General features: G+C 41.8%; 1 protein-coding gene across 3 annotated transcripts in view; it reads right to left on the reverse strand.

Annotated features, from left to right (window-relative positions):
* TMTC1 (transmembrane O-mannosyltransferase targeting cadherins 1) overlaps nt 1–24,340 on the reverse strand; it is a 277,223-nt gene that overhangs the window by 33,545 nt on the left and 219,338 nt on the right. For all 3 annotated transcript variants that reach the window (XM_059185860.1, XM_059185861.1, XM_059185859.1), the window contains 2 exons: nt 21,663–21,806; nt 2,630–2,738 (listed from right to left, as the gene is read on the reverse strand). In XM_059185860.1, coding sequence (XP_059041843.1) covers nt 2,630–2,738; nt 21,663–21,806 — 253 coding nt within the window. The remainder of the gene's footprint in view (nt 1–2,629; nt 2,739–21,662; nt 21,807–24,340) is intronic.

Genomic DNA, 24,340 nt, shown 5'->3' on the forward strand with positions numbered 1-24,340 from the left:
TTTCCCAATACTGAGATGAGAGAAATTCTCCTGAGTCCTCATAAAGACGACACTGCATGAGGTAGTAAGTGCTGTTCCCAAGACCATCCCTGATTCTATGGTTATGAAGAGCAATTGCACATGGTGGTCCTCATACTACCACTCAGTGCAGGACAAACACATTACATTTGGGTATGATCAATTACAAAGCAGTGTGGCCTACATGCTTAGTCCTCCCATAATATAAGAGGAAAATTCAGAATATGTACTGGATTGGAGGGACTATATATCCTTCAGTTCATATAGATTCATTTATTCACTCAAAATTTATTGATTGCATACAATGTGAAGGACATGGGAATATAGCCATGAATAGAAAGGATGGCCACTCTCATGAGTTAAATAGTCTAGTGGTGGGAGAAGGATCATAGACAAACATATGTTAGGGGAACCTGGGTGGCTCAGTCATTTAAGCATCTGCCTTTGGCTCAAGTCATTGATCCCAGGGTCCTGAATTCAAGTCCCATATTCAGCTCCCTGCTCAGCGGGGAGTCTGCTTCTCCCTCTATGCACCATTCCCCCACCCCTAGCTCATGCTCTCTCTCAAATAAATAAATGAAATCTTAAAAATATGTGTGTGTTGGATGATGATAAATAATATTTGGGAAAAATAAGGCAGGACAAAGTGACAGAGAACATGATGGGCAGTGAGAGGTTGGCAGTTAAAAAGGGTAATCATAGACAACCCCTCTGATTGGGCAATTTTCGCACAGAAACCAGCGTGATAGGAGGAAGGATACTCTATGATGTCTGGGAGAGAAGTGCTGCAGGCAAAGGGAACAGTCAGTGCGAAGGCCCCAAGAGAGAAGCATGCTTGGCATGTCTGAGTAATGGCAAAACACGCAGCCAGGAAAAGGCAGGGGAAAGGTCCTATGAAAATGAGCGAAACAGGATGAGCTGAGAAAAAGGAGCAATGGCAGAATCAATCTTTGCTTCAGAAGTCTCCCACTGTGTCTGCTTCAACACAAGCCAAAGGTAGTTGAGGACAGCCAGTGTATATCATACACAGAACATGACCATCCTCCTGTCCGCTTAACCACTGTGCTAAAATAGCACTGAAATCACCCACCACAGGCATGGGTTTTTGTCTAAAGCCCAACTACACTACATGGACAATAGCAGAGCATGAAAACTAAGCTTATCATTTCTAACACTTAAATATCCACAGAAAATTCTAAATTGGCATCCTGGTGAAACCTCCAAAGTTTTTTGAATATAAATAGCACCTCTATGTAACCAACGTTCATCACATTTAAGCCAACAGAATGCTACAGGGCATCTTTGCAAGGTGCTGACTTTGATTTTTAGAAAGTCCGGGGGCGCCTGGGTGGCTCAGTGGGTTAAGCCTCTGCTTTTGGCTCAGGTCGTAATCTCAGGGTCCTGGGATTGCCCCACATAGGGCTCTCAGCTCGGTGGGGAGCCTGCGTCCCCCTCTCTCTCTGCCTACTTGTGATCTCTCTCTCTGTCGAATAAATAAATAAAACCTTTAATAAATAAAACCTTTAAAGACAGTCTGGCAATTGTGTGAGAGCAGAATCCACTGTCTACTGAAGGCACTTACATGTGCCAACAGGACAGTATCATCAATTTAGAGAAGATAATTTGTTTGTTTCCCCTTAGCAGGTGACATGTATCCAAAACACTGAAAAATAGTATCCAATCATTTAGATACAAGTAAAGAGAAGGAGGGAAAGAAAAATATCCCTTTATGCCACCAGAAATGTTTGTCTCTTCAGAGTCTGTTCTATGAGCCTCATGTGATCCTTTAACAGGTACTGAGACACAAGATCTATTAAGAGTATCAATAATTGGTTGCATATTGAGTTTGGAGATCTGAGTCCATCAGCAATTCCCCAGAAAAATTAAGTAAATAGCAATAAAATAAGCAAATAGTGTGCATTGTTCATTCATTCATTCTATTTTAAATTTTTAGAGTTTTTTTTAAAAAAAATTTTATTTATTTATACGAGAGGGAGAACATAGAGGGAGTGTGAAAGGAAGAAGCAGACTCCCCAATGGGCAGAGAAACTGATGTGGGGCTCAATCCCAGGACCCTGAAATTATGACCTGAGCCAAAGGCAGATGCTTAACTGATGGAGCTACGCAGGCACCCCTCTTTTTTTTTTTTTTTAATTATTTATTTATTTGTCAGAGAGAGAGAGAGAGAGAACACAAGCAGGAGGGGTGGCCCACAGAGGTTGAGAAGCAGGTTCCCTGAGAGCCTGATATGGTGCTCGATCCCAGGACACTGGGATCATGACCTGAGTGGAAGGCAGACACTTAACCAACTGAGCCATCTAGGTGTGTCTTGTGTATTGCTCTTGACAGATTCTGTCTCAGAGTGACACAGAATACATCAATGACCTCTAATGGACCATCTGTGTCTAAAGGCTACCTTCACTAGACCAGGAGTATTGGAGTAAGAAAGGTACACTTGTCATTTCTGTCAAGAAGAAAACTGACATAGAAATTACTTGTCCAATATGAGTTTACAAATTGAACCATTAGCATCAAAATCTAGATAATATTAGTGTATACATTCAACAGGAAAAATTTTTAAAAATATGTGAAGTTCAAAGGACACAGTTACCTGCTCGGCCAACAATGAAGCTAAGCTAGAATACGCATCTGCAAACTCGGGACCGTATTTAATGGAGTCCTTCAGCAAGGTGATAGCCTCTTCTTTTTTCTCCTGGGACCTAGAGATTATAGAGAGGGAAAAAAAAATCTTTTAATAACACTTTGTTTAAATCCTCTGATTAGACACTGAGATCTCATTTCTTTTAGCAAAGATAACCTGATTCCCTCTGGATTTCACTGCAAATGAATTAACTAGATTGTCTCAAGGTGCCAATAGTTTCTGCTTCTGAATTCTCAGTGGAAAGAGATGTAAATGATGCTGCAGTTTATTCACTGATATTTCTACCTTCTCTTTCCTCCTATGCACTTTCTTGAGAGCTTTAGTATTTTATAAGTTTGTTAACCAGAAACCTCAACCCTCAGAGGAACAATTGTGGAGGCATTCGTGGGAGCCAGCTCACAATGATGTGGAAGGTGCGCTGAGCATCTGGACGACTAGCCGCACCCCCACAGTGGCTGAGCCATCTCTCAAGGACAAGCCAGCCAAACTGCTCACGTTAACCTGAGCTTTTATATCTAAGAGGCAACAATTTATACCTAATATGTCAAGTTAGGAAATACTGTGACTATTGGCTGACAAAGAATGACTGGCTATTTTATCATCAAAGTTTTATTGAAAATCTGGGCTGGTTCTGTTTTCTTCATTTTAGTCTTCTCCTGAAAGGGATTATTTCTGGTTCAGAGAGGATTCAAGGCCCCAGAATTATTACCAATATTTTGGGTGGCAGTTCTCTTTCCTGCTAGTGCCACAGGGGAGGCACATGGACATTATCCTGATATATCAGTATTTTTATTTATTTTTTTAAAGATTTTATTTATTTATTTGACAGACAGAGATCACAAGCAGGCAGAGAGGCAGGCAGAGGGAGAGGAAGGTAAGCAGGTTCCTCGCTGAGTAAGAGAGCCCGATGTGGAGCTTGATCTCAGGACCCTGGGATCATGACCTGAGCTGAAGGCAGAGGCTTTAACCCACTGAGTCACCCAAGTGCCCCCTGATATATCAGTATTTTTAAAGCCAAAAACACACACACTGGCAGTGATCAACTTTGCTACTAATACAATTTCACAAACACTAACCACTTGCCAAGTGCTAGGCATTGTAACTGGTAAAAGAAGTGGAATGAAAAGAAAGAAAAACAAGAAATCCCTGAACTGCAGAGAGCACAGCCTAAGGGTCCCCCCCATCTTTACTGGGTACCAATATAGAATTTTGTGCTTCTGTTTTCACTATTTAGGGTCAACGATCATTTACTCGGCAATGTACCTTATGCTCTGGTAAATTTTCACAAAACAGGTATTAATTTTCACAACAATCCATGCAGCAGGTGTTCATTGCCCTATCATATTAATTTTTCTAATAAGAAAACTTGGATTCAGAAAAGCTGAGTGACACATCCAGTTGATATAACCAGTCTTCTGGATGGAGAGCCAGTGCTTGTCCATCACAAGCACTGTGCTTCTTCTAACTACTTAGAAACCCACCTCTTAATGACCTTGCTGCTCAACGTATGATTCATGCACCAGTATCATTCACCTCACCAGGAGCTCATTAGAAATGCAGAGCCTCCAGCCCCATCTGGACCTCCTGAATTGAACCCTACATTCTAAAAAGATTCTCCAGTAATTTGTTCGCACACTGAGATTTCAGCAGAGTTGCTCCATAAATTAGCCAAGGCAGCTCAGTGTAGCTCCTGCTGCAAAACCCCCATGGGTTTTGGTCTCTGTACGATGAAGATGTGGAGAGGGAAAACCGATATTGACTTCGTGAGTCTGAGTTGCAAGTGCTAGAAGCAGCATGCTATAAGGCAAGTTTACCTGGAAAAGAGTCTTCTATCATAGACCTTGAAAACACAAAAGTCATGTTTCCAGCATAAGCCTTGCATTCAATTTAGCCAACATCTATCATCATCAGTCTATTACATGCTAGCTATTTCCTAAGGGAGGTGGCTGCCCATGCTATCCTCTTCTCACTGGGGGTGAGCTAACTCCTACCGGGCTCCTCTTGGTCCTGCCCTTGAGAACAAGGCGTAACACTTGTGTGCTTCACTGGATTATTTTGGGGATATGGCTCAAAAGTTGAAGGGTTATAAGAAATGTGCACCACAGCTCTCTTAGTGATTTTTTTTTTAACGGATTCATTCATTTAGTCAACAAACATTTAAATAGTGTTTGTGAGACTCTATGGAAGTCCACTAGGTTTATGTACTCCTGGGTTTCTAATCTAAAATATATCCTGACGCACTTCGTCCATAGGTACATATAAATGCAAGCTTCTTTTTTAATCCTGGTCATTTGACTATTGACTTCATGGCTAACAGAACTCTTCCTCCAAGGATTTCATAAATTTTTTAAAAGATTTATTTATTTATTTTAGAGGGGAGGGATTGAAGCAGGGGGCAAGAGAGTCTCCTGATATGGGGGGCTCAACCTTACAACCCAGAGACCACAACCTGAGCCAAAACCAAGAGTTGGATGCTTACCGAACGGCAACCCCTAAGCGCCCCTCAAAAACTTCATTAATTTGGAAATCCTCCCAAAATCCAGAAGAAGATTCAGACTTAGGAAATTAAGGCTGAAGATTAAGCCCCATGGGATATAATTCGGCTAGGATATTCTTCAGAATCAGCAGGAAAAAAACCTACAACAATTTGATAGTAAAAATTCAGGGATTTTCATTTGTCATGGCTCACATCAGTTAGAACGGCAGCTTAAACCTTTTATATATGAACTTGGTGAGATTAATTACCACTTAATGCAGCCTAGGAATCTAAACACTTGAGGCTGTCCATTAACATTCATAGGACACAGTGGAAAAGTTAGCAACAAAGTTCCTCACAGGAAACTTAATTCTTTATGAAAAACTTTATCTCTATTAATCTCTTGAAGGATGGACACATTTTCAGAAAAATAGCTCACCATGTAATTTGGGTTAGGAGGATTCCAAGATGCAAAGATTAAGACTTTTCCTCTTGTCTCTGCACTCTTGGATGATTTTCCCTTTTCCCTGCTTCTTTGAGCCTTCAAGAATCATTAGACACCAAGAGGTGTCAGGCACATGCCACTTTTAACACATACTTAAAATTTTTTTTTTAACAAAACCCTGAGAAACTCACAAGCAGTAATTTTGCTGTTTTTATTTCTGAAAGGGAGAGAAATAGTGGGGAGAGACGGTTCCTCTGTAGTGCCTCTTTTGCTCAGCCTTTGGTGGGAGCTTATGAAATAGGTGTGGTTTTGACATAGTAACTTAGAGCAGATAATTCATCTCCACAGGACCTTCTCTGGTCATAAAGCACCATAATTACCACATGAGAACTGAACTTTATTTCCGTTTGATTCTGGCTTCAGAGGCATCCCTTTTCCCACATTACAGCTCATGTTTCTCCACTGTCTCATACTAATTAAAACATGGCAGCAATACTCCTGCAATTCTCTCAACTAGACTGTGCCTTACTTAGTTTTGCTTGCTTACACCTTCGTTCCCAACCTGTTTCTAGTTCCCTCTTTCTTCTCTTTCCACTACATGCAGACAACTGACAGACACATTTTTTCTACAGCACTGCCTTCAACACATTCCTTTATATAAAAATCTTCATTGAGGCTCTGCTGTGTACAGATAGACTGTTTAAAACCTTCCAAAATGTGGTTCTGAGCAACATTCCAAACATAACCAGGTATCCACTGGTCCAGCCAGACTACACTGGCATTTATCCTACAGAACCTGAGAGATCACCGACTTCACTGCTTTTCTACCCTGTGAACCTTAAAATCACTTCAAGAGCTTTCAAAAAGACCTTGGTGTTCCTAGGGTGGGCCTCCTAATAGCAAACACTCAATGAGAATATGACAGCCATTCAGATTTGAGAATTATGGGTATAATTCATCCTCCTTAATTTACAGCAGGGAAGAGGGTGAGATTCCGACGACGGTGTCAGTGATTTGCCCTGGTCCACGCAAGAAGGCTGGCCTCCCACAGGGACAGTTGCTCTTTTTCAGCTCAACATTCCAAAGAGTATCTGGGCTCCAGCTCACTTTTCTTCTCTAAGGCACTGGCGCAGCACAGAGGGGCCCCTGCCCCTGCCTCGTAGAGGGGGGGTTTGTCTGTCCACCCATGAGTGGGCCATGCAAGCAAGTTGTCAATAGTTCCCATTTCCCAGTAGCTGTTTGCTGAACATTTATTCTCTGCTAAGGATACACTAAGCGAATCTTTTGCATTCTTTATTTTCATTCTCAAGTATAATGAATTAGGCATAATTACTGCCATTTTTAAGATTCTGAAAACAATACCAGCAACCAACATCTGAATAAAATAAACAGCTTTGGAGAGCTAAGTGACGTATGCCCAGCACACAGCTACTGTGACACCAGGATTTCATCTAGAACTTCGAATCTGTCCTGTTCCACCGGCTGGCCACACTCAGCACGTCTGCATTCACTCTCTTAAACGTTAGGTGCTCTGAGATAATTACTAGGTTTTAAGCTCCTTCATAGACAAGACCCATGTCTTTATAATCTTACTTCTTTTATCCCAATGATCTGTACATAGTAGAAATTCAGTAATTGTTAAATTAACTTAAAAAAAACCATGGTTTTACTATTCTTTTATTCTTAATCTTTGTAAATCTTAAATATTAGCATTTCAGTATCCCAATGAATTAGAGGTAGATAATATTATCATCCACTTTATATTTCCATTTTACAGTTCTTTCAATATTACGGAAGTAATTCTAAGGAAGACAGAAGCATCCCAAGCTTTAGAATCATAAGAAAATGACAAATATAGTTTTTATTTATTGAGCATTTCCTCCTCACTTAGCAGCTTCTCTACCTTAACTCTGTTTAGTGGTTAAAAGCACAAATTCAAAACCCAGAAGGACTGGCTTTGAATTCTACTTCTACCATTTACTGTTGTATTTCTTTAGGCAAATTATCAGACCTCCCTGGGTCTCAGGTACACGGTAAGTACTGTGTTTGCTTTGGCTTTAATTCGCTTATTTAATGTTTCTAAAATCACTCATTATAACCTATCTCCCTTTTTTAAAATTAATTTTTTAAAACAAGAAGAATGTAATATCCTCCTACTTTATTACAAAAGTAATATACTTTCAGGGTATGTGGGTGACTCAGTCGGTTAAGTGTCTGACTCAATTTTGGCTCAGGTCATGAAGTTAAGGTTGTGGGATCGAGTCCCAAGTCAGGCTCTGCAATCAGCATGGAGTCTGTTTGGGATTCTTTGTCTCTCTCTCCCTCAGCCCTCCCCTGCTCACGCTCTCTTTCTCAAATACATAAACAAAATATTTTTTAAAAAAAGTAATATACTTCCATATTTCAAACTATTCACAAAAAATTAAAGCTAGGGGCGCCTGGGTGGCTCAGTGTGTTGAGCCTCTGCCTTCAGCTCGGGTCACCGTCTCAGGACCCTGGGATGGAGCCCTGCATCCAGCTCTCTGCTCAGCAGGGAGCCTGCTTCCCACCCCACCCCTGTCTGCCTCTCTTACTTGTGATCTCTCTCAAATACATTTAAAAAAAATCTTTTAGGGGCGCCTGGGTGGCTCAGTGTGTTAAAGCCTCTGCCTTCGGCTCAGGTTGTGATCCCAGGGTCCTGGGATCAAGCCCCGAGTCAGGCTTTCTGCTCAGCAGGGAGCCTGCTTCCTCCTCTCTCTCTGCCTGCCTCTCTGCCTACTTGGGATCTCTGTCAAATAAATAAATAAACAAAATCTTTAAAAAAAAAATCTTTTATAAAAAAGAAATTAAAGCTAGACATCAGAGTGATCTTTTTCTGATACCACAATAATCTTTTTTTTTTTTTTAATTTTTTATTTTTTATAAACATATATTTTTTATAAACATATATTTTTATCCCCAGGTCTGTGAATCACCAGGTTTACACACTTCACAGCACTCACCAAACCACAATAATCTTTTAAAAAGACTTTACTTATTTGACAAAGAGAGAGAGCACACACAAATGGGCGGAGGGGCAGAGGGAGAGGAGGAAGCAGAGGAGAGCAGGGAGCCTGATGTGGAATCACTGAGCAGGGAGCCTGATGTGGAACTCGATCCCAGAACTCTGGGATCATGACCTGTGCAGAGGGCAGATGCTTAACTGACTGAGACACGCAGGTCCCCCGGATTTTTAATATAATTTAAATCATCATTAAATACACAAATGAGTACTTTGCACTAAATGTAAAATCACACCCCTAACAAACAAGTCATTACCCCTGGAAACCTCATTCTAAGTCAACCACCCAGCTGACAAGGCCAAAATGAATAAAGGAGAGGGTCTGCATTTTTAGGGGTGATTGCTAAAGGTGAATATTTGGGCAAGAAAGAATCAGGAGCCATTTTGAGCCTCTCCTTTAGTAAAGCCAGGAATGTTTCTTAGAAAAGAAAGGTTTAGGCACTTAACTCCATGTGAAAAGATATTAAAAAAAAAAAAAAAAAGAGGCAGAAAATTTCAAATAGACATTATACAATTTCTTAATAATGGGAATTACTATGCTCTGACAGTACAGATCACCCCTGGGCCAGCATTAGACAGCATTAAAACTTCCTAATACATTCATTTTGGATCTATCAGAAGCAATTTGGAGAAATTTTCAGCATAAGCCCCATCTATAGAGGACTACTCTGTTAGTCCATTTAGACTAAATTGACAGGTCAATTCAAAACAAGAAAAACAAGAAAATAACATTTGCGTCTGAATTGACCAAGCATGCGATTGCTCTAACTCCACAGGTTCTCTGAACACAGAAAAAGTTTGCAATAAGTAGCCCATAACTAGTGAATGAATTGATAAAAATCAAACCTCAGCACATCGCCCATGGACAGACCCCTCCGGTTAGAAGTTACAGAAAGGAACATTCTGAATCCCTTTGGAACTCATGTCACACTGAGAACCATCAGAGCTTCTGCTGGGAGTTCAACCAGCACTGGTGGAACCATTAGGGAATCCCTGGGTAGGTGACATGAGCAGGTAAGGGTAAAACTGTCCCAGCGTGATAATATTTATCACCTCTCGGCACCCTGGACCTGTTTTTCTTTATTCACCAAATAAGGAAACATCAAGTGACTGGAGCAGCTGAGGACCAATGATCCTTCCTGGCCTAAAATACTTAGGTCTTCACTTTCCTCCAAGATTAACTGGCCTCAAATTTTAGTGCTTAAGAATCACTGGGTATTGGATAAAATGCAGAACCCCAGGCCTCCTAAGATACAGCAGGTCTGGGGTAGGGCCCAGAAATCATTATTCTCAATACGCCCCTCAGGTGATTCTCTCAGGGTGGTCCTGAGTGTATGCTTCAGGAAATTCTGCTCTGGTTCTGTGTAAGATTTGCCTGTTCAACTGATCCTGGGTATAACGCTAAATGGAAGATGATGAAAGCCAGAAAATGAAAGAAGACTCCCTGGGACAATCAGAGCCAAAAGAACAACCACAGTGGCCAGCTGACTTGGCCGGATGATAGGCAAGCTGAAGGGGAGGAGGAGGGGGAGGTGGTGGGGTGGAGGGGACTCTGAGAAAGACTGCTGTTGGAAGAGGCAGTTTTCTTTCTTTGCCTACACTGTGCATTCAGAGCCTGTGTCATCCATGCAGGCATCATAACATAAATAAAAATCTCCTAATATTCTGCAAGCAAAACTCTACTCTCTCAAGTTTCCCCCAGGAACTTCCAAAAGGCTAAAAGACTTGAGAAGGGCTTTCTGGGACCAATAACATCTTCATCATTGACTTCATGAGAGAAACATTAAGTAGAAATTAGATCTTGCTCATAATGTGCAAATTTTGCCATTAAACCTTTGTAGCTTCCCAGGGAATTTTCCCTTTGGTTATACAGTAGTGGGGCTGTCTTTCTTGTGTGGTAAGTAAAAACGCTTGCATCATCTCACTTTCCTGGCTCAGCCTCAATGACAGATATTTAGCAAAAGCAAATAAGGCTTCACCATATTTTCTTTTAGTAATTAAGAACCCTTTCAGTTTGTCAATTCAGAAAACTTTTTGGATTCCTGTCTAAAATCTCACGACACATTCATTTAAATGAAAAGCAGATGCTTGCTTTGAAAAAGTATTGACATTTTGGGAGAATTTAGGAAATGCCAGCAACAGAAATAAATGGATTTGGCAACCCACTTGGCAACAGTAAAATTTCCTGTAAACCACAGTGTGAATTTGGGAGTGCTGGGGAGCTCCCCTAGCTACAATTCCATGGTTGGGAGTGTTTTGTTGTTGTTGGGTTCCAAAATGATGTGTCTCACAAAGGAAAAAGATTATGATTTTTGGGAGGAGGAGAGAGGTGGAGGGGGACCCACAGAGCTGACCAGGTCTTCTGAAAAACAGAATTGTGAAAGTCAAATTGCAAGTATCTGACAGATGAGCTTTTCAGAATACACATGTTTTCAATGGTTCTACTATCTTATATACAAAAAGAAGAGAATTGGGTCAGGCTTTGTGTAGCCTCTTTTATGTTATTCAAGTTTACTGAGCACATCTCTGGGCAATGCTGTGGAAATACAGCATTGGGTTTACAGGTGAACATGCCAGTTGTGCTTACTTTTTTTTTTTTTCCTTACAGAAGTCATATAGGAAGTGTCTGGAGGGCGGGTTCATATTATGGGGTGATGAAGAATGCATTTTTTTTTTCAATTCAGGACTATAATCACTATAGTTAGCACTGAGAGAGTAGATGACCTAGACCTCACACCCTCCTCCAATACAGATGCTCCTGCATCAGAGTGAGGTCACTGCAGCCACAACGGGAGGCAGCTGGGGTGCTCACCTTGGGTGGTGCGGGTGGTCAAGCTCTGGTTGCTTTTAACACCCCTCTCCCCAGCTGAAAACTGAGGAACAGAATGGGAGGAAGTTCTGATGCTGGCTAGTCACAGAGCGGCCGAGATAGAGACACGGCTCACATGAGACCTCACACAGGAGTTGGCCCAGGAAATAGGCTGGCTGAGGAAATGTTGGTCAGGAGTCCCTCTTGTTTCACTTATTTATCGGAGAGAGAGTCAGAGTGAAGAGAGACAGAGAGAGAGAGCACAGAGGGAGATGGAGAAGCAGACTCCCAACTAAGCAGGGAGCATGATGCTAGGCTCAATTTCAGGACCTCGAGATCATGCCCTGAGCCAAAGGCAGGCACTTAACCCACTGAGCCGCCCAGGTGCCACTGCTTCATTCCTTTAGAAAGCTCTTGATGTCTTCATCAACTCAGTGAGATCACTGTCCCAAACCCCGGCAGCAGGATGCTTGCCCCCCATGGCCTCGCTCTTGCACATCAGAAGCCAGCTCTGTGCCACGAGTGCAGGGAAGTGAATGGGGAGCAAAGGGGAATAGTCCCGAGCCAGCATCATGTCAAAGCTCACATGAACAGTTACGCTAAGCCCTTCCGTGATGTGAAGGAAAGCACAGAAACAGTGCTCCCAGTTTGGCACCTGGAGGAGAAGGCAGTGAGAAGAGCCTTGTTCAGCCAGCATTCATTCACCCCATAGATAAAGGGTCACTGTGATGATGCAATGGGATTGGGAACAGGCTGGTTTTAGGTTCCGGCTGATTGCTGTCGGAATCCCAGTTCTGCCCTCCTTAGCCATACGACTTGGATTAGCAGTTCTTGCTCCGTGTGCCTCAGTGGCCAAATTTGCTGAATGTGTACATTAATCTCTACCCTCCAGGCATCTGTACAGGTGCAATAAATGCATGAAGGCAGGGCACTTAGAGGAGTGTCTGGTGCATGGGACGATGCAGTCAATGTTAGCTCCGCTTGCTCCTTCTCTACTTTTCAGTCAGATTCCCATGTGGAATTTCCATCAGAGCCGACTAATTTTGCAGCAAAAACAATGCTGTCTCAGTGCAACTATTACATCTGAAGAGAGAAGGGACTTTTAAGTTCCTTTCTGATCTTCCACTTCAGTTAAGGGAGTCACAGTTAAAACCACAGACTCTTGTAGTTAGATTTACCTGATCGCCTTGCGAGTCACAGTTAAAACCACAGACTCTTGTAGTTAGATTTACCTGATCGCCTCATCCCATTCCTTATTTCAAAAAGGAGGATACGGAGTCCCAAGGGGGTTGAATATTGCCTGAAAGCTGTTCAACTACGGGGCTAGAAAATGCATTATCTACTTCTGACTCATTATTAATTTTATACCAAGAAGCTGAGCTTCAAATTGAAGTGGGAAATTGTGTCCCTGGGCTAATAATTAATCATAGCTAAAACTTATTTCATATTTACTGGGGGCTAGGTCCTATGTTAAGTACATACAGGCATTCTCACGTGTAGTACTCATGAAAACAAGTTACTAGTATTATTTCTACTTTATAAGTATGTAATAGGAGGCACTGTAAAATAAAATTGTTTTCCCAAGGTCACACACTACAACTTGGTAGAACTGAGATCCAAACTCATGAAGTTCTTCTACAGCTCCTGGTCCTAAGGAAAGACACAGCAAGAAGTACCAGAAAGCACTGGCTACGGAGGTCCCACTCCATAAAGCTTAGTGCTCACAACCCTCCCCTCCCTGCCCAGTTCCCTGTCTGTGATAGGAGGGGGATGGTGCCTATCCTCTGACTACTTAGAGTATAAGGGCCTACTTAGCCAGAGCGAGCCATTTTGTTGTTTATGCAGTAAACTTAGATTGAACCTGCCCCTTCCCCCCAAGAGGAAAGCACTTACAAACAGAACTGGTGAAATATGACTGACCAGCCCCTGATAACGGAGCCCACATACAAGGACGTGTTCGGCCAAGTGGAAATGTCCAATCAGTTAAAGCACATATATTACCTCCCTACCCACCAAGGATGAGCCAGGCCAGGTGGAAACGTCCAACCAAGGGAAAGCGCAGGTATTACCCGCCAAGGAGTGTAAGCCCTGCCTATCAGGTGCCAGACAAAGGCGCCAATTCCAGCCAAGGTCATAGGCTGAATTAAATGACTATCATGGGGTGAACTGTAATTCAATTGGCCACCTGTGTGTGGCCAGGCTCAACCGTATGGCCTTTACTCTATAAAAGTTAGTCTGTGAGACTGAGAGGGGTCGCCTCTTTGCAAGAGACGGCCCTGGCCGGTCAGTTTGATTCTCGATGCTTGGCACGAAATAAAGCTTTGCTTGACCTTCGCTTTGTATCAGTCTTGTCCTTTTGTCTACGGACCCTTTCGAGAGTGGACAGGCGTAGAAGGCATGAGCAAGGGCTTTGTAATTTGTCATGCAGGTGTCAGCTATTAGCATGTTGGTCACTCTTTGTTGGAGAGGTGGCAGAAAAGTTGAGGGCTGAGAGCCCAGAAATGCTGCCCGGCAGACAGGTGGTACAATGTGAAAACACCAGGCTGGGTCCTCGGGGAAGGGGATGTGGGAGGAAGACTTCAAGGCAAGCTTCATGTCCCCACAGGGCTTCCCAGCATACTTCCTGCAGACCACAAGCAAGCGTGGGCCAGAGGCAACGTGGAGAACATGCATATTCCTCTTTCTGCCCTTCATGTTTCTCCTCCCGGTCTAGGCAGAGCTAAAAATAGATCTGAAAGCCTGACAATCTTTAACAACTTAGATTCCAAATTTAGCCTCTGTGTCAGGGCAACACTGATCTACTGGACTTAAGATAAAAAGTTGAGATGCTTGGTCCCCTGAAGAAGGCTAATGCATCCAAGAAGAAATTCCCAATAGTGGCCCTCATCACTCTCTCTTTTTTTAAGTTTTTATTTTAAATCCAGTTCGTGAACAACGAGTGCCATATCAGTTTCAGGAGTACAAGGTAGTGATTCAATACTTCCTTGTTCATTTCTCTTATTCTCATAATTGACTCGTACTTTCTTTAACTCTGTTTCCGGTTAAGAGTTGTTCCATGTCAGAGCCCAGCACAGGATCTTAAGGAGACTGGACTGCAAATGGAACCAGGGAACCTTATGGAGTTTAAGGTCGGGGCCTGAGGGTACAAGGGGGATAATTTTCAGGACAGGGGAGACGACTGAACATTCTTGTATTTGACAAAGCAGTCGGGCCTGTTTAATTGCCCTCTGTCAGAAATATTTATGCAGGGAGAGAAAAAACATTCCAATTCCTTCAAGAGAATAAACAAAACCAGGGGTCCTTTCAAGCTTGCTCTCCCTCAGAGTACTTCCCATGCAGGCTGTCTTCTGGCGTCTCCAGAGTTTACTGCAGCCATCACAGCTAGAAAAGGGACTGAGAAAAGGGACCGGTCCCTGAAAACCATACTATTGATTTAAAACAATGCACTCATGCTCAATTCATTAGCAATCACAGCATGAATGACAGAGTTTTGGTAGGGGAGAGAGACTTCACAAAAATATTTTAACAATTAGCAATCTGTGTATATACACGTAACTCTCAAATCTTCAGCAAAGAGGTAAACAGTCTCATCCTCTCACAGAGAATCCAGTTTGGTAGAAACACTGAACAGAAGATAAAAATGCAAATGAAGAGCACCTGAGTGGCTCAGATGGTTAAGTATCTGACTCTTGATTTTGGTGCAAGTCATGATCCCAGGGTCGTGAGATTCATTTATGGTGGAAAGAATCAGAACAATGATTGCCTCAAGGCAATGGGAAATTACTGGAAAGAGGCATGAGGGGTCTTTTTGGCGTGATGGAAACGTCCCATGTTATTTTGGGGGTAATTACAAGAGTATATAGAATTGTCAAAACCCACATTTGTGCACTTTTTCCACTTTATTCCATTATGACTCAATTTCAAAACACCAACAAACAATGCATAAACATGATGTAAGTTCTGGCAGTGTTGAGGAGGCAAGAAATTCTTCTGTGGAAGAGCAAAAGAAGGGGGAGTCTTCTAACAAGCAGGAAATTTTGAGGAAGGAAGAAGGGAAGCTGCAAAAATTGACCTTGATTGACTTGGATATTCTTAGTAAAAGTAGGAGTGATGTTATCTTCTGGGTGTGTGTATGGACACTAAGGAAGGTAAGAAAGAAAAGAACAAAATATTTGGGAGATACAGCATTCTAAGACCATAAAGGATGACTCTCGACCAGCTTTAACCCCGATCCTATTTTGTTTCACAATGCTCTCTTCAGAGTTTGGTTAGGGTCCCCCTCAACTCAGATTTCTGGTTTTCATCCCCAACACCTGACAGAATGGATGAAGGTCTAGAGCATCCATTCCTAACAGAGGTGAAAATTGCTGCTTGGCGTGGAGGTGTGCAGTGAAAATCTTAAGATTAGATTACATATAAGAAATAAAACTAGACATGAAACGCTTTGTGGGCTCCCAAAGCTCAATGCTATTTAACAAATTTTATTCGTGACTATTTATTGGGGCAGGGTGTTTAGGGAAAAGTGCTTAAAAAGGCTCCTAGGGGGTGAGTGGGGGGCTGATAATGAAAAGAGTTGAGAAGTTCTGGTCTAGAGAAAGCAAAATGTAGGCAACGGGGTACATTGAGCTATAGGCAATGGGGTCCATTGAGTTGGGGGCTTTGTCAGGCAAGTAAATGATGGTCAAGGTGTGCAAGAGTCTAAGCTGACATCACATGCATTAGTGGAAGGGGTAAATTAGAGACGGAATTATAAATTATGAATAAAAATTAGAAAGCACAGAGACTGTAACAGTGGTGAAGAGCAGTGTAGGCAGGAAAGAGAGATTCAGAGGGGAATCACACTGGTTATGGAAAGCATGCCAACACGAAGGTCTTAGAAAAAGACAACTGAGCCTGGAGAGGAGCTAGGAGGTGACAGGTCATCATCACAACCCCACCAAAGGGTCAGTAGGAAGGACAGATGGGAAAGGGAAGGGTGGGCAGAGGTAAGAGGTTGAGGTCAAAGAGGAACATCAGAACTCAGGTGGTAGAGAAGAAAAAGGAAGAGAAAAAAAAAGGTCTGCATAAAAAGCCTGTGGCCTGGCTATGTTCAGGTACCCACCACCCATGTTGGTGGGTACATGAAGCAGAGCAGAACCGGAGGGACCTGCGGGGTCCTGGGATGAAGCTGGCAGAGCAACTGGGTGACTGATTCAAGTTGGGGAGGGGCTGTAATGGGATTGAGACTACAGATAAATAAGGTTGGAGGTATTCTGAATTCCAACAGGTCACCAAGGGGGTAGGGGCAAAGAGTGAGATTTCCCTCCAACAGAAAAGTGCAGAACTTTCCCACCCAAAGCTGACATCCTCATGTGATGGAAAGGATTTCAAAAAGCTATTCTTTACCCAGAAGGCGGGCATTTGGGATTCTCTGAGGTTTCAACTGAAAAGCAGAGAAGAGGAGAACTATATCTTGAATGTATCACCTCCGTTTTAGAAACTAAAAGGTAAGATAGCTAGTGCCAGAGCCACATCCCAAACATTTATTTCAAAGATAATGGTCACCCTTCTTTCCATGTCCTTTTCGTTTTTAGGATTTAATTTTCTAAAGGATCAGACTAAAGAATGTATTTTGTTTTTGAAATTCAACTTCTACATAGTTCAATTATTGGACATCCCACTTCATTTTCTCCTGTATTTATTGTAACACCCATATAATGCCCATATCCTATCATGTGAATGGAAGGGAATTTTGGCAATGAAGGAGGCACGATGTAATTCTGTAAGAGGTTTATTGTTTCAGTAGCAAACACTAGCAACCATTTTGCCCAAGCAGTCACAAAAATATTTTCCCATGCCCTGAATTTACATATTCGATTATATTCTCTTGAGCCATCAGGGACTTCTGCTCTTTGCATCCATAAAAAGTTTATGCCAATCTTGCCTATTTTCTTTTACATTTTAGGTTCCAAGCAAAGCTGACAATAATTAATATAAATTAAAAATGCTGGCATGGAAAGCTGTTCCTTATCAATCTGTCACATGGCAAATATGCCACACAGAATCGTAACAGATTAGTGTCAATTGACCATTTCAATAGTGAAATGGTCATGGAAGAGGTCAAATATATTTGGATAACATTCACTGAAGTCTATTGCTATGAACAGGTCTAAAGCTGTATGTCATATAATTCCAAGAATTCAAATGAAATTTGTCTTCAGTGCTATGAGATTTCTGGGATGTTCTGACAGAATCACATTTTATTTAGAGCTTCTGGTCTGGACAAAGTCTTACATTTCTCTCAAAGTCAGGGTCATTTATAAAGGTCTGTGCTGTCCAATACAGCAGCCACTAACCACATGTGGCTATTGAACCCTGAAATGTGACTAGTCTGAGAGAGGCTGTAAGTATAAAACATACACTGGATTTTAAGGAAGGATTACTTATTTTAAAAAGTGCACACTAGCTCAGTAATAATTTTACATTCAATTTTAAAATTAGTTTTTAATATTAGCCACATGCTAAAATGATAATATTTTAGATATACTGAGGTTTAATAAAATCCACTATTAAAATTCCACCATTTTTATGTCCTGAGACAGGGCTACCTGAAAATTTTAAGTCACAGATCCTGGCTCTCAGGACATTTCCGTGGGGTGGTGCTACTCCAGACTGTACCCCAGTTTTGAGGTGAGCCACAAGGAGGCAGTCAAGTGTGGTCAGACAGGTCTAGGTTCAATTCCCTGGCCTCCTCTTTCTTCGCCAAGGGATCTTGGCACATTACTTCCCCAAGCCTTCGTTCCATCATTTATAAAATAGGAATAATGATAGCACCCTGCTCTCAAGGATGATCAAATCTAACACTTGTGTCTAAAAAGATGCTCAGGTTCTTAACTTCTAGATTATAAAAAAGGGGCACAATTTTAAAAACTAGCTGCCTAATAAGAAACAGGGTAAAAATCTTAAACAGTAAAATGGATCAGATTAACCACAATTTAAAATATCCTTTTTTGGGGGGGGTGTCTTTGACCCATTGGTACTTAAGAGCAGACATATATTAAGGAAATGGGAAATGAAATTCAGATTTAACTAAATGTGGATTAGCTCTATTTTCTGGGTCACCTCTCTCTGCTACTGAGGGTCATAATGTAAACAAGCATTATTGTTTCCTTAAAGACAAAACAAAACAAAACAAAACAAACCCCAAATGGGCCTTTCTCCCTAAAGGCATTGAAGAGCTAAATATTAAGTAATTTTTGGGTTGGAGAGCTATTTGGGCAGCATGGGTAAAGGAAATGAATAGAATAGGAGTCTGAGGGCAGGGGTTCAGTCCTGGGTCTGCCAGAGCCTAGGCCAATGGCACATGAGGTCTCTGAGCCTTGGTTCTGTCAAGTGGGGATGTGGATGATCAGACCCTTCATGATAGATTAAAGATTAAATTAAGTAATGCATATGAAAAGTTATCTGTAAACTGTAAAGTATTATGTAAATGTTAGCTATTATCAGGATTTTATTCCCTGGATTGTAAGAATAATCTCCACGAATATGGCCACTCCACTCTCTGATGTGAATCAAAAAAGCAAAAGGCAAACCACAGTGGCTTTGTACAAGGCATTTCTACTTTTCAGGACCCCCCCTTCCCTCTTCTTCCCGGTCTACTTTAAAGAGTTACTAGGAGGGCCTCATTAACAACAACAACAAAAGGCACTCAGAAAAGTAGTCTTACGCAAATGTAAAGCATTGTTGTTGGTCTGGATAATCATCAAGAGTTGATTTTGACAAAACCTCTGACAAAGAGACAAAAGATCCTATGTTCAGTATTCAGGAGTCCCTCCTACTGTGAAAAACAGCCATTACCATGGTCCAAAAAACAATTCCTCATCACTGTAACTCACATGTACTTATTCATGATAATAGTTAATGGCGATAATATGTGATTGAAAAAGGAAGGTTAGAGTGTGTCTCTCTTGTTCAGGTCTTGGCAAGATGAAATTTTAGGACCATTGACTGCCGTTGTTAAGTAGAGCTGGATTCAGCACAATATGATCATCATCACTGCAGGACATCATCCCTAACAAGAACTGCCATTAAAGCTCATCTTTGGGGATACGGTCTTTAAAATCAGTACTGTGTCATCCAGGTATCCCCAAAACACTGAAAGGACTTTATCCAGCCATGAAATTATTTGGGCTGTAATGTAGGACACAGAGGCAGCACTTGGGTGGCTCAGTTGTTGGAAGTCTGCCTTAGGCTCAGGACCTGATCCTGAGGTCCTGGGATTGAGCTCTGGAGCAGGTTTCCTGCTCGGCGAGAGACCTGCTTCTCCCTCTCCCACTCTCCCTCACTGTGTCTCTCTCTGTCAAATAAATAAATAAAATCTTAAAAAAATAAAAAATAAAAAGGTAGGACATAAACAGATGCCAACAATGACTTTAAGAAATGAGTCCTTGGATCTTCACATAAAGAAGTAGTAAGAGCTCATAAAAATAGCTGAGTAAAATAAAAGCACCCTATTAACCTGCAACTATTATCTGCAATAACTAGAACTCATTTTCAACACATTGCTTGATTGGTTATTATTTTTAATAGGAGCTGACTAGTACTGAAATGGCTTTTCTGTCACAGTGTATTCCACTGTGTGTCATTCTTAGTTGTTTTTCAGCATTCTCAATGTGTATCAAGTTGTAAAAAAAATTATCTAATTTGAAAAATACATTTATTTGTTTTTTGCTGATTTATACTATTCCTTTCATTTGAATTGTACTTTCCCTGCATTTACTTATTTTTGTAAAGTATTCCTCGATTTTGTGCTCTGGTACCTGGACAAAGCCATTCCTGAACAGAAAACTACAGGATGGCACCTATCACATCATACCATATTAGACTGTTCTATGATTAACCAATACAGTGCTTCTGTCCAAACGGGATTACATAAAAACACACGTTAACACACACATTAGAAAAAAGAACCAGGATCTATCTGTATATGTCAAATTCAAGGAGTAAACAGAAGGTGTAGCAGTTGCATCATATGGAGTTACTGAGGCAAGGAAGACAATCCCCTTAGGGAGAGGTAAAGAGAACAAAGCAAACCATTCACTTTAAAAGTACCAGACTAGAGCTCTAGAACTTCAGAGACTCAGAAACCAATTCAGTAAATGTGGAGACTTTTTTTTTAAAGATTTACTTATTTATTTTAGTGGGAGAGAGAGAGATAGAGAACAAGGGAGAAGGGGCAGAGGGAGAGAGAGAGGAGAAATCGCAAGCAGACTCCACGCCGAGCACAAAGCCTGACCGCATGGCCCAATCTCACCACCCCGAGATCATGACCTGAGCTGAAGCCATGAGTCAGACGCTCAACCAACTGAGCCACCCAGGCACTCCCAGTGTGGAGAATGTCGGCATCCCAACAAGCAGAGATAAATATATCACCACACTCTCATTCCGAACATCTTCACCAGATTTCCAGTTCTGATGTTCTCAACCTGTTTTCTTAAGTTGAGAAGTTAAATTTCAAAACTGCCACCATTTCATTATTGTCAAAACTACACCATCACCAAGATGCCTAGACTTTGTATTAATGAAAGTACAAGATGCAAAAGCACCCCTGTTTTAGTCTTCAGTGATACTAACTGTACTATCAACCTTTCACAGGGCAGGGGGTGAAAAGCCATTATTAAGTGGAGGCAGGCCTTGTTCCGCTCCTGACCGCTAGTTCACGCTGAACATGAGTCGTGCTTCTGTTACCTGGCTGCAGCTTTAGAGCACACTGCTTTTTCTAGACGAGTGCTTTGCCCAAAGTACATTCATGGAACACTTGGGAAATGCCTTACTCTCACCCCAAAACTCACTTTGGGAAATGTCGTATTCCACATTGCCTTTTTGATGATTCACAGGGCATTCAGCATATTAACAGTTCTTGCAAGAGGGGGAGTCCTCTTGGTCTAACTCAGCGCTTCCTAAGTTTAACTAACCATGTAACCCTTCCCTATTTCCACCCCTCTACCGACAACCTATGGACATCTCCCAGAGTGTTTCCCTGGAAGTGTTAGCTCTTTTGGACTGAGAAGGGATAGAATTATTTCAGATGAACATGACCTCCTCTCAAAGCTTGAAACCCCTAATTATTCCACTCTGGGAAGAGGGGACAGGAGCGCAACCAAATGAGTGTTAAGAAGGAAAGGATTTAATGAAATTATGAGCTGCCAGAAGAAAAGTACATGTTCTACTTACTTAAGGAGATTCCCAAGATTGAAAAGAGCCCGGTTGTGCTGCGGATTTAGCTGGAGAGCCCTCTGATAGTACATCTTTGCCTCTGCCGTGTCTCTCGTCAGTGTTCCAAGGTTGTTCAGGGCACTTGCGTGGCGAGGATACAACCTGAAAAATTAGAAATATTCAGCCATCATTGTTCGAAACTTCTAAGCTGGGCATGATGTGCTTGTTCTCCCTCTTCCCCCGCCTCAGGAATGCCACAACCAAAATGAATACTGGATTCTTCCTTTATTTTAATGGTTTGTCCATGTGAAATCTTAATGGCCAACTATGTGTGCAGCTGCAGGCATATAAATATGGAAGCAGATATCTCACACTTTGTGGTCTAAGTAAATAACTCCTAAATGGTACTAAAATAAACAGTATGCAAATCTATCAGGGTTAAATAAATTTTAACCCTTTGGAGCCTATAATTATTTTAATTTGCTTTGACAGAAAATTCTCATTGCCTCATTGCTTCTGAGTTTCTGGACTGGTGGGACCACCAAACAGAGGCTTGTACAGTGCCCACTATATACACAAGACGCGGGGGAGCTCCCTGGATGAGGGAATCTTCATGAACATATTTGGGCTGGAAGATCCATAAGACCACCATTATTGAGAAAGGATAATATACAATGTCTTCCCATACAAATAAACTTTATCCCTAAAATGGCTTTCCATCTTGGTTCTCTTTTTCCATTTTATCTCCTTTCCCTCCTCCTCCTGTAATTTGGTACCCACTGGCCAGATACAGTTCTCAGAAAGAAAATCCTGACAAACACTTTTTTAAAAAATTAAATAATGCACAACGAAGTGAAAATTGCATTTCCAATGCTCAAAAGCAAATGTAAAAGAGGTTCAGGGATACATCAGAAAACCAAATTTATGCTGATTAAGGAAGGAAGAGAATCAATTTACTTCCTTAACTCAAAACCATCAAGAAGCCAAATCTGCACAGCTACACAGTTTAGTTGTTTCTGCTATATTTAGAGCAGAATATTTAGCAGACTAAGAGGTTCACTCCATCCCTGTCACCCGGAGTGCTCTGAATAAGCCCATGGAACTGGTTCTTAATGTAGAAAAGTGAAGATAATGCCCAAGAAATAAAAATAGGATGTGTATGTGTCAGGTCTCTTGACAACCAAATGACATGCTTGCCTCCTCCCACTCTGTTCCACACCTTCTAGGATCAATTATATTTGCGGACAGAAGGGGGTCCTACTAAAAGACTAACAAGACAAGTCTTATGGTTTTTTTTTTTAAATCTTTACTTAATCCAAAGTTTCCTAAGTTTATTTGACCATGTAATCCTCCCTTCCCTACTCCCTTTTAGAGCAGCAATGAACACCATGAACATCCCTCAGAACTAGTATTTTCAGGAAGACATGCCGGGTGATGCTCCTCACGACTGACAAGGAATAGAATCTATTCAGAGGCATGTTATGTCCTTCCAAAACTTGAAAGCCCTAATTACTCTCAATGGCTGTAGAGACTTGCAGAGAGAGAAATTACGACAGGAAGCTGGGAAAAGGGAAACACAACACACTGGGCCAACACATGGCACTGCTATTTGCTTCTCTCAGGTCCCCTTCACTCAGGCAAAGACAACCTGTGGTCCCGTGGTAACCCCATCACCCCCAGCCTCACAGTCTTGAGGGAAGCAAGTCATTAGCTCTCTGAGATGTCACTAAGGGATGTCAGAGCTATGATTTTGGAAGTGGTTACAGAAAACCTATCACAGTCAGGACTCAAATTTTCCAAAAAAACTTTTTTTTTCCCCTCTTTTTTGGCAGGGGGAGATGTTGAGCAAAGCTCTCTGACCTCCCAAAGATTTAAGCGATGTCCAATGAACATAGTGAGAGCAATTCTTGATTTCCTGTTGACCAGCTATAACAGGAAGCTTCCCCAGACATCTGCCTTCTTAAAACTTGATCTTTTCCTTACTTCTCTAGGCTTGGGAGCCCTTGAAATCAATGTCTGAAGTGAAATCACTACCAATGGGAATGGTATAAAATTCAGTAAGATCTTCCACCACGGACTCATCTGCCTCTTGCGGCGCCCATCCACACTGTCAAGCAACTGCCCTCAGCACTGGCTCTCCCCACACCTTGTCAAACTTGATACTCATTCATGATCCCACTGTCACTTAAATAAAAAGTCATGGGCTTTCACATTTCACGGAGTCCAAAAATGTTTCTCTCTCTCTCTGTTTTTTTCCAATCATAAACTGAATAGAAGTCCACACCAAGCTCTTAAACCCAGAAATAAGCAGTGAGAAAGGAAGCAACGAGAAACAGACATAGCACTATGAGGAAACGGGCCCTGAGAACGACTTGTGCTCCAAAAACTTGTCTGCCAGCCACAGTCAGAGAAGGGGCTCTATGTTCACAGAATCCTGACCCAGGAAGGAAGGGGATTGCTGGCCTCTGGCATGGTTTACTGAATCTACTGCCACTCAGGGCCCTCCACCTGAAAACTGTGTGGCATCATGTATTCCCAGTAAGAGTAAGGGTCTGCTAGCAATATCCTCTCTCCCTAGGGATCTGATTCAGTTTAGCTACTCAGAAGCAGGCACTGCATTATTTATAAAACAAAGCTGCATTTCATCAACAGGATTCTTCAATAACTAGGTCAGGAAAAAAAATACTACATTTTAT

Source organism: Mustela lutreola, chromosome 8 (assembly GCF_030435805.1).
Source record: "Mustela lutreola isolate mMusLut2 chromosome 8, mMusLut2.pri, whole genome shotgun sequence".
Classification (NCBI taxonomy): domain Eukaryota; kingdom Metazoa; phylum Chordata; class Mammalia; order Carnivora; family Mustelidae; genus Mustela; species Mustela lutreola.